Source organism: Convolutriloba macropyga, chromosome 9 (assembly GCF_964194025.1).
Source record: "Convolutriloba macropyga chromosome 9, txConMacr16.3, whole genome shotgun sequence".
NCBI classification, from domain to species: domain Eukaryota; kingdom Metazoa; phylum Xenacoelomorpha; order Acoela; family Convolutidae; genus Convolutriloba; species Convolutriloba macropyga.
In genome coordinates, this window is record NC_134476.1 from 55,343,604 (window position 1) to 55,355,415 (window position 11,812).

General features: G+C 36.5%; 1 protein-coding gene across 1 annotated transcript in view; it reads right to left on the reverse strand.

The window, feature by feature from the left end:
* LOC142345477 (uncharacterized) overlaps window positions 1–11,035 on the reverse strand; it is a 120,226-nt gene extending 109,191 nt beyond the window's left edge. The window contains exon 1 of the mRNA XM_075397540.1: window positions 10,558–11,035. Within this exon, the coding sequence (XP_075253655.1) occupies window positions 10,558–10,803 (246 nt within the window). The 5' untranslated portion in view covers window positions 10,804–11,035. The remainder of the gene's footprint in view (window positions 1–10,557) is intronic.
* Window positions 11,036–11,812: the final 777 nt, after the last annotated feature.

Genomic DNA, 11,812 nt, shown 5'->3' on the forward strand with positions numbered 1-11,812 from the left:
TCACCTTGCAGTTCCGTTTAGCAAATTTAGTAAAACACACATAATTCAGGATTCGCCCTGCAATTCCACAATAGATTCAATATAGTGTAATCGCACTACTCATCCATTTCAAAGAGCTAACCTAAGCTATAACATGGCGCAGTCAACAATAAAGGACAATGGCAAATCTCCACTTGGAATTCAACCTTTTTGGGAGAAAGCAACTCTAGAACCCCCTCTTCGATGGGAGTATTGGAGAACACAACTTAAACTTGCGATTCTTGCTCGTGAAGGGATTATAGTGGATCTTCTCTTGGTCGACCCTCCAGAGCATGTTATTCTACCTCCTGAACCCGCCTACGAAGATACGGTTGAAAATCCCACAGCACAATCGGAACGAGATCGACGTACTCTTAATGAACAAGCAGAGACGGCATGGAAAAACAACTGCTTGCGCATTGAGGCTATCTGTGCACTGTGCGGAGACAAACCTTGGAAAATCTGTGGTCGGAAAGTCTCCTCGTTGATGTATTTGAGTCTCGGAACGGAAGGCTGACGAGTCTTCAATTCAAAGAGTTCGACTACCAATTTGGACGAAATTTCGACAAGGAATCTCTGGGATAACCTAAACAAAAATTTCATTCGAGTTCATAAAATAACTTTTCATCGGTATCTCTTTCTCACGCGAAAACAGCAGAAGGGGGAACCAATAGAAAAATTCTACGGTCATCTCAAAGAACTTTTCGAAAACTGTGATCTAGGAGAAAAGGGAGATACCATTATCAGAGACGTTTTTATTGCCAACATGCAAAATGAGGATATTCAAAAAGAGATTTTAAAAGAAACGGTAGAACCCTATAAAGCTTTGGCAATTGCAATCAATATCGAAATGGGTACTCCCAATCAATTTAAAATGACTGCAAGTAAATCCGAACTCAATACCACAGTTAATCAAGTACAACGGATGCGCACCGCAAACGCTACACCCTTCTCAAATATGAACACCACTGCACGGAAAAGGCCTACGACTTGTCATTTTTGTGGAAAGAATTGGACTTCAGAACATCGAAATAAATGTCCTGCACTAGGGAAGAAATGCAATAACTGTGGAATTGAAAATCATTTTGCTAAAGTTTGTCGCAAACCCAAGGATCCTAGCTCATACCCAAAACCTAGACCCCGGGTCAACAATGTCGAAAAAGAAGATCATACTGATATTGTTAATCAAATTTCGGAAGATTTCAACCCTGATTCGGAATCAAACTACTCTTCGGATGAGGATAACTGCGTTGCATCGGTATCTTCAACAGACTCTACAACTTCTATAGAAGCAGTTAATCTCCCTGTGGTACTCGGAAATACAGCAACAAATGTTTTGGTGGATCCGGGCAGCGTTTGCACGATAATAAATGAAACGCTGGCAAACTCCATCTTTTCCCAAGACTCAAATTCAAAGTGGATACGCGAGGCAGTTCCCAAACAATTGAAAAGTTTCTCTAATGAACTCATTCAAACGCTAGTTATTCTAGAACCTCAAATCAAAGCGACAATTGGTACGCGAATCCAATCGAAATTCAAGTAGTGACAGATGGTCATCGTTCGCTATTGGGTAGAGATCTGTTCCCTGCCCTGGGACTTTCAATTCAACAATCTAACAGCCCGAATACAGTTAATCAGGTAGAACAGGAATACTGTCCAATTGAAAAACAAATTGCAACCGATTTTCCTGATTTATCCTCCAGAATTGGGAAGTCAGAATTACATACAGTTCGCTCGAAATTTCATAAACATTATACCCCATCACATCAAAAAGGGCGGCGTGTTCCTATAAATCTGTTACATAGAGTATCCAACGAACTGAAGAAACTCGCAGATCAGGGACATATCGAAAAGTTAAAGGAATGCTCTGATAAAAATTTTATTTCACCAATCGTAATCACATTTAAAAAAGACAAATCATTTAAATTAGCCCTTGATTCAAAAGTTTTGAATAAAACAATTCATAAAAACAAGTACCAAATGCCGAACAAAGACAGTCTTATCGATTCTATTTCACAGCACATCAACGATTCCAATTCAGGTGAAAAAGTATATTTTTCAACAATTGATCTAAAATACGCATATGGCCAACAAAAATTGCATCCGGAGACCTTTCGCCACTCTGTAATTTCAATATTATTTGTGGTGATTCGACTGGTACGTATTGTTTTAAAACGGGGTTTTATGGTCTTACCGATATGCCGGCGGAGTTTCAAAAGGCCATGGATTACACATTGGTTGGTTTGACTCATAAATATTAATTTCTTGACGACATACTTATAGTTGGCAAAGGGAGTAAGGAATCACACATCCAATACGACTACAATTGCTTACAAAAACTTGACGCCGATAATCTCAGAATAAACTTAAGTAAATGTCATTATGCAAAACACCGGATAAACTGGATTGGTTTCACATTTTCCAAAAATGGTATTAAACCTATAGAATCGAAAACAGCAGCAATAGCAGAAATCAAGGCTCCAAAAACATTAAAACAACTACAATCATTCTTGGGTAGTGTTCATCATCTAAGCAAATTCATTCCCAATTTGGCAAAAATTTGTCAACCTCTTCGGCCTCAATGAAAGAAAAATTAAAAATTTCTCTGGACTGAAAATCACCAAACTCATTTCGAACATATTAAAACTACAATTGCAAATGTTACGGAAAATACTTATTTTAATCCGACCTTGAAAACGCGGGTCAAGTGCGATGCATATCGCCAAGGTCTAGGCGCTGCGCTTCAACAATTGGATAGTGAAGGGTGGAAAACGGTAGCTTTTGCATCTCGTTTCCTTAATAGCAATGAAGAACGTTACAGTAGCAATGAACTAGAAATGCTTGGCGTGGTTTGGGCCATCGAATACTTTAAATATTATCTTTTTGGTAAAAATTTTACAGTACTGACAGATCATAGAGCACTTCTTTCAGTTTTAAAATCTCATCGTTCAAATAAATCCTATAAAACCGATTAACACGGTGGATAGATCGTTTCTTACCCTTTGATTTTAATATAGAACATATCCCTGGCACTCGAATGGGATTAGTTGATTATATTTTGCGCCAACCAAATCAGGAAGCAAAAAGCATCACATAATATGATGAGGAATTCATGGTAGCTACATTCGTGAAGCAATTACAACTTTATTTAGTCACTCAAATAAAACTCCATTCCAAAAGCAGCACCATACCAGCAAAAGTCAATTACAAGTAAACAAGACGCGCGTTCACTCTTGCAAAATTGCATAAAGCAGCGCACATGCTCCAAATGCCTCAAATAACTCACTCACTACTCTAGCAAAAGTAAATAATTACAATCCAAAATTCATTTCCAACTTCAATTGTCACGCAAATCACTTGCTTAAAATTAATACTGTATCCGCTCCACAAATCTAGTCACGAAATTTAAAGCTCAAATCAACCATCAATCCTAGCAATAACGTAAATCATATCACAATGTCACATAGCTAATGAGTCCGCTCAAAACAATCCCTCAACTTCACCGCAAACTCCCCGAGTCACCTTCAGAGCGCAATCCACGCCAAATACAAACACTAGTGCAAGCATCAACAATACCAAGGCCTCTTCATCACCCGAACACCGAGACATCGAGCTATTCCGGGAGGAGATCTTTGAAAATAATTTAAATCAACTCTATACGAAGTCCTTCTTCGCAGTCCTCACCAGCAAGGATGCTGTCCTAAAAGAAATCAGGGACTGTGTGATGCAAGATGACGAGGCTAGATGTAAAGAGGTCAGTCACTACATCCACTCTTTCTGGAAGGACCTTCACGTTAAGTCCGGATGCCTTTGCGTCGACGAACACGTCGCGATTCCGAACTCGATCAAAGATGCTGTAATCGAGTCAATTCATATGACGCATCCAGGAAGCTGGGGGATGATCTCCTTATCCCAATATGCATGGTGGCCCTATATGCATAGGGAAATTCTTGCTAAAACTTTTGATTGTGTTCCATGTACAGATATTGGTAAGAACCTCAAACCTATCATCCCTAAATCTAAGTGGCATCCACATATATTATGTCAAGAACCTAATGAGGAAATTCAAATTGACTTTGGAGGTCCAATATTGAATGAAAAAGGTAAAGAAATCTACTTTCTAACGTGTATTGATCGTTATTCAATGTACCCCACAATTGATATTTTTGAAAAGGCTAATCGGACCAATGTAGTTAAATTTCTACGAGAAAATGCATATGATCATGGAATTCCACGAACAATACGTTTAGATCAAGCCACCTGTCTAGCAGGTAAACAAGTTGCAAGTTACTGCAATGAAAATAATATTGACATTCTCGACGCTCCTGTAGGTGATCATAGGGCTATTGGATTAGTGAAGCGAATGATTCAAACAATAAAAAGGTGTCTATCCTGCATGAAAGCTGAGAATAAAGAAACCTTTGCTACTTCCACTGCGATTAAACAGATTATTCAGATCTCCGTCTAACAAAACAGAAAACCACAAAGATAACACCGTTCGAAGCTCATTTTGGTCACCCCGAAAATACGCATTTAAAAAATATTAGTACTGTTCATTCGAGTCTAAATCTAACTTATGAAAAAATTATTAACCACTATTTAGATGCCGACACGGTCCCCGCAGATGATTTCCTCGACAAGTTGGGCTGGATCAGTCCTGATAGGAGAGATTTGGAGATTGAGAAAAGTATGTGTTGGGCACAACAGGACGCAGGCCGCCGCTATCGTGACTCCGATAACAAGGAATCCCGATTCATAATCAATCAAAAAATTTCGAACCCAATTCCCAAGACTGAAGCCTCTTTGAACATCAAACTTGCCCGAAACCTGCCGAACAAGAAGAGAGCAAAAAAACAGCCCGCTGGTTTGTACGAAGTACTCAAACCTGGATCGTATGTGACCAAATCTTCCCCAGCGACAACAATCATCAACGAGCCAGGACGAGCACCTGTAAAAGTTCGGGACAGTGATTTGGCAAACCTGGCACTAAAGTGGAGGGCGCCACTAATCTGTGGACTTACGCACAACGCAGACCCGCCCCATAAGAACAAACAACGGAAACAAAAATAGCCAAGCATAGCAATGACTTGAGAAAACAGAAGAGGGGAGAATTCAAAATCCATCACCGACAACGAGACACCACATCAGTAGTCTCATCCGTAAATTCCAACGTCACCCGTGCTTTAACCGTTCGCAAACACACAAAGCCGCAACCTAAACGTCGACGGACAACAGCCCCTCCGAACGAACCCAGCGAAAATGCATCTCAAGATCAACTTGGACCTTCATCAGTACCAGCTCCGCCAGTACCACCACCTCAAAAACAATCCGAATTGTCACTGGTATCAGATACTCCATCACAGAACGACGGGCGGCAGCGAAAACGATCCCAATTCTAAAGTTTTACGGAGGCGGACATTTCCCCAACTAGTTCCTTGACATCTTCTAACTTCCAAATCAAAGAAACGTAAGACGAAAAAACAAAGCAAGAAAAGTTCAGCCACCGAAGAATCGGTAGTTGCCTTAATCCAAAGTGCTGAACAATCTCGAGTTCCATATCCACCAAGGCCCGATATCCAAATTGGTCAAGTATCTCCACCCAACTCCCGAATCCGTAACTATGAATATGAACCAGAAAGAGATGTCGGTATGGGATGCTGAGAACGAAATTTAAGGACAATTGATAAAAATTCAAAACTGTTGAAAAAACTATTTCATTTAACTTCAGTCATGTATTCGCTCTGCGAATCCAATTAATTGTATTTATGTTTCCTTTATTCAATAATATCAGTTTTCATTTCCTCAATTGCAATTCTTATATGTATTCGCTCTGCGAATCCCATTTTCGTTGTGTTTTAAAATTACAATTGCTGCATCCGCCTCGCAATTCCATTCATATAGTATTCAATAGTATATCCGCTGCTTGTGCACTTAAATTTCTCCACATATATTTGCTTTACAAATGCATAAAATATTGCCTTTCCGTTTATTTAATTTTGCATTCGTGGCGCTTCTCCACTAATGATTCTGACACTTGTGCGTGCATTCTCTTCCACACGTTTAATTTATTTGTGTTGATTCTTTCTAAAACATTGTAAATACATTACAAAATTTTTTCCTGTCTTGGGGGAAATGTGATACCTATGGATACATAAATTTATATTGAAACCCTTATGTGTACTAATTTATATATTACCCTCTATTTTAATACTTATATCATGCGTTTTAGAACTAAGGTTATGATGACTTTTATTATTCACATATAACTTTATTCCCGCTGGTCTACAATAGCTCTTCAGTTACTCAAGTTCAACTTAATCTGGATTCGCCTTGCATATCCGTTTAGCAAATTTAGTAAAACACACATAATTCAGGATTCGCCCTGCAATTCCACAATTGATTCAATATAGTGTAATCGCACTACTCATCCATTTCAAATAGCTAACCTAAGCTATAACAGGATCGGAAAAGACAGCAATATATGATTTGTGACTACAAGATTTTGCAGTTCTGATCTGAAAACAATTTATGATGATTATCATTGCAACAATACGATAAACAAAATGGGGAAAGGAAAAGAATTTTCGGGTCTTTCCTATTATACCCCCCATCATGGCAAATATACCATATTGGGGGGGGCTAGAATTTCATGGGGGGCTATAATGGGAAAGACCCAAGTTTTCTCAAACAAGTATCAATTTCCTAAACTACATGTATGCGGTGGATGGAAATGTTGAAGAGAGAGATGAAAAATTGAACCTGGCCCATTCAAATTACGCATTAGTTGAAAACAGAATATAACCGAGCTAAAACAACAGCTGTAGCATCTGTTAATCTGAAAAGAAACTCACTCAAAAAAAAGTTATCAAATGAATTTGTTTCGAGAAACCACGCACAAAAAAACTGATTTCGTCGTTAGATTTGCAACGACTAACCATATTTAGGACAATATCGACAGCACTTAATAAGAAATAACATTTTTGTTCCAACCATTTTTGAGCGCCATTACAGATAAACAAAAAGCTACATCAAAAGTTAAAGCAGCAGTCAGAAAATGAATCCTAAAATTCCAATTGTGATTATTTCATTGAAATGATAGATACGGTTGTCCTGAATTCTTGTCCTGATTTCTGAAAACTAAAAAAAATCAACGAACGGCATACCACGTGAAAACCTTCTCCAAACTAACTTAGAGATCAGTCACGGTATTATATAAACCAAAAAACAGCACGAAATTTTAAAGCATAAGGCTACTCGTTCCAACCTAAAACGTTTATTTTCCTTTCATATTCGTCCGTCAACCAAAATTATTTAAAGAAAAAAGAACTTATTGCATAAAGGACGCAAACATAAAGATTTCTTAAGTCACCTCAATTCGGCTGTTGCTAAACTCTGAGGTTTTTAACTACAAAAACTAAAAGGAAGCTCTGTAATGTGCGTTTGAACATAATGCTCCGACCCAACTCAACCCCACTTTGACGTAATGGTCTACCAAAAAAATGTAAGAGATAGAACACTTTCAAAAATTCTTCTCGCGTTCGAAAAATATGTGTAACCTATATGAAAAAATACTTCAAGCTCAAAGCACTACACAAACTAGGTAACAACTCTACAGCTCATCAGTGGGCCGATGATACCTGCCATTCAGGGTACGCTTTACTTACGACCACAACTTATTGTCTTCTTTTTAAAAAGAACCCTAAAGAAATGGACAAAATAGCATCAGATAAAAACCAAACTAAATCAATTGACTTAAATAAATGGAAAAGAAAAGATATGGAGCCTGCTCTGATTCAGAATATTTAACATGCAGACAAAAATTCAATAAAGATAATTTAAAAAAATTCATTTATACTTAATCAAAACTATTCGTTTCGAAGTTTTGAAAACCATCAGCTATCAACTGAACTCATTGAATGGCTTCATTTATAACTTCTGCAAGAAAATTTTGAGGCTTGTCCTAATCAAGAATGTAATACGGTTAAAAAAAGAATAAACACAGGCAAAAATATTAAGTCGATTAATTTTTCCGACGAAACAGTGTCCAAGCCAATAAAATCAAGCCAATAAAATACTACTCTTCAACAACTATTCAATAAAAATATAATTTAAATATAACCAAACGCTCCTTTTTTCAATACCATTTTTGTGATAAGTGGCTTGTCATTCAATTGGCATTACTTTGAGAACCGGACATGACGGCAACATAAAACCAAAGAGAAGTGAAAAAAGGAAAAGTTCGTTGAATGAAGTCCAAAAAATCATTTTTTAAAAAAAAAGTATTAACTGGGACCAAATTTTAATTCGGTGAAAAGAGAATAGGGCATCTACTTTTGATTTGACTACCTTAAACGGCGGCAGAAATAAGATGCAAATGGGCGAATCTCAAAAAACCATTTTTAATAAAAAATAAAACAATTTTTTAATCGATAGGTCATAAAAACAGAAAGCTTTAAAATTAACTATTTGTATTTGGACAAGTCCTAACTGAGACCAAGTCAAAAGACTACAAAGTAACAACGAAGAAAGGCATATCTCAAAAATCACAAACAATTTTACGCAAAAGGTATAGAAGTCAAAAATCATAAGCCTCTTGCTGAAATAACCATGCACCTTATTGGCCGTCCCTTACTGATTAATTTGACCAAGAATTCCTTTTAGTTAAGTCAGCGCCGCACTACAATCCACACACTTCTTCACTTTTAAAAACCAAAATAACAATCAAAGTGGTCTGCCAATTGCTGCTTGTCAAACAAAAGACAAAAAAAGTTGGGAAAAAATGAATTTGATCAAAAATTCACACAACAAAAATGATGGGTTTTGAGTAATATTGGGTTTTTTAGCGACAAAACATTGGTGTGCATCAACAGAAGGCTTTACATGGTCTCTTTGGATACAAATTTAGAAATTTCATTAATTACAATTATTGAAAGGACTACAAAAAACAACTTCAAGTGCTGACAAAACTCATGAATTTTTTTTTAAAAAATACTTTGAAATCAGCGTGACGCAGCTATAAAACCATGAGGTTTACTCATAAAACACAAAAAAAACATTTAGGAATCCTTTTCATTGCATATATCAACGACGAGACCTAAATTGGCCCTGCTATTGGTCCACTGCTGCTCATAAGCGCTATTGTTCTGAATGATTGCATAGAAGTGTTTTTTTTTGGCAATTGAAACTCTTAATATATAGATAATATTAACAATGTTTTCTTCTTGATCAAAAATTCAAACGAGACTTTAATTGGTCTTGCTATTGGTCCACTATAGTAATAATTATGTTTTCCCTGCTATAATAAAAATAAGGTTTTTTCTTGATCAAAAATTCAAACGAGACTTAAATTGGCCCTGCTATTGGTCTACTGCTGCTCATAAGCGCTATTGTTCGATTCATCTATTCAATGATTGCAAAGAAGTGTTTTTTGGCAATTGAAACTCTTAATTTATAAAAAATAATAAAAATGTTATCTTTTGTAACTATCAAACCAATTTAGCAAAAGAACGGTAAAAGAAATAATTCAGGAACACATTCCTAGAAACCGAGATAAAAGTACCCCTTATCTGAGTAAACAAAGATGGTGCTAGCATTTTCAATTTCTCCGCTACCCAAACTAGACAAAGTGGGCCAATTAAGAACAATTGATGCATTTTTTTTACAAATAAAGAGAACAGTTCTGAATTTTTAAAACTATAGCCAAAATTGGGCCAAAATTTTTTTCAGACAATTCTGAAAACCTCTTTCATCTCTCAACGTAAAAGCGACGAGACTATCGCTAATAAATTTGCCATTGTTTCTAATCAAAATTGAATCAAAATTTCAGCAGAATTATTGAAAAATATGAACAAAACAACGAAAGTGAGGGTGACGTTCTCCAAAGTTTCAACCCCCGTAACTCCTCGGAAAAAAATTGAAAAGAAAAGCAAAAACCAAAATAAAATAAAAATCGAAAAAAATAACCAAATTAAAAAAAATCAGTTGAGCTTATAGTTCCTCCCCAACTGAAATGGGTCAGAATGAACCCACAGAAAAGTCTCATTTACAGAACAAAAAGTCGTTTTTCGCCAGCCCTTTTCTCCCTTTGACGTCTGAACTCATAAGAAAAAACGATCTTTGAGTTAATGGGACTTTAGAATTTCACTTTTTTCTGGAACATTTTTCGACATCTATCTTGCAAGATCTTGCAAGGTTATTGCAAGATAGGCGTCCGCATCTTGCATCTTGCAAGATAAGCGTCATTTGCAAGAATCTTGCAAGATCTTGCAAGATAAGCGTCATTTGCAAGAATCTTGCAAGATCTTGCGAGATAAGCGTCATTTGCAAGAATCTTGCAAGATCTTGCAAGATAAGCGTCGGAGTTCGACTAGGGTATTGGGTGCATATTTTTTGCACCCCCAAGACGCATGTGCCATATTTTTACACAATGGTTTACCATGTAATGACACGTTCTCTGTAATTGGGGGGAGCATAACGTACTGGGGGGGGGGGCACAAACGGAAAAGATCCCAAACATGAAAAAGAAGAACTCTAACTTACTAATTTAGTGATGTTATCATGCGCCTTATGAATTTCAATCTTGAGGTCTTCCAGCTCTTTGAAATACATCTGCAACAGTCCCAAAGATTTGTTTGCTCTTAGAAACAGATGTTTGAAAGTGAGTGATGATATCCTCTCCATCAGCTCCTTATTGCCCTCTCTCTTTATTGTCCATTTCAGATCTCTCCCGTGTATTAATACGATTAACATTGAACTGACAAGGAATAATTTTAACATCATTATCATTAAATCAACAAAATTGTCACAAAAATTGTCAAAAAAATTAAGAATAAAATTTGAAAGATGCAACTAAGATTTATTTTGGGCGCAACAAAGCTGACAGCTTTGCTCAATATATTCGTTATAAAATAGAAGGTTAATGAAAGAAAGAGTTGAGTATTAGTGGGCAGATAAAATGACTTTGAGTGGGTTTAGTTTGTATTGTTTAGACAGAAGATAAGGGTAAATCTCATATTAAACCTGTGACTATTGTGTGGTCTTCTTCATGTAGGAGTCAGTCTCAATTGTGCAACTTTGACCAAGAAATCGTTGATTCACTCTCTTCTGTTTTGTTTCATTTTGTCATTTTGTCAAAACAACACTGCAAAGCTTATTACAAACAATATATAAATGAACTATATACTGTTAGTCCTCAACCACTCGGTACCCTACCAGGGTAGACCAAAATTTGTTATTCTAGAACTCTCATCTTGTTGGCCCTTACTGTCATAGATGAAAAAATTTGTACGAAATTGGTAGGATTGCAGCTTTTAGTGAAAGGGAAGTTCTATGAATACAACTGTATCATAAAGGAAAATTCTATGGTTACAACATTATCATAATAGGAAAGCTAGCTCTGGTTAAGACTCTGTCATAAAATGAACGTTGTAGGGTTAAAAATTCTTCATAATCAATGACTACAGCGTGACACCGATACCACAGACAGAAAAAAACCAGTTATACGTTATGGATTTTTATACGTTGTTTTTTTTTGTCAAATTGAGAATGTTCATAGCAACTTTAAAGCTTAACCACTAAAAGACTTGATAATTTTTTGTAGCACGCCTAATATGTAATGTAACCGCAGAATTTGCATAATTGAACCCATGGTTGTCTGAAGAGATCGAACAATGCGGGGAACTCTTGATATTTGGATAACGTTTTTACCAGGAAATGAAGTTTTATATCCAATTTATTGCAGCATTTAAAATTTTTTCTATTCTTGTAGCGTTATAGTTCCTGAAACTGAACCAAT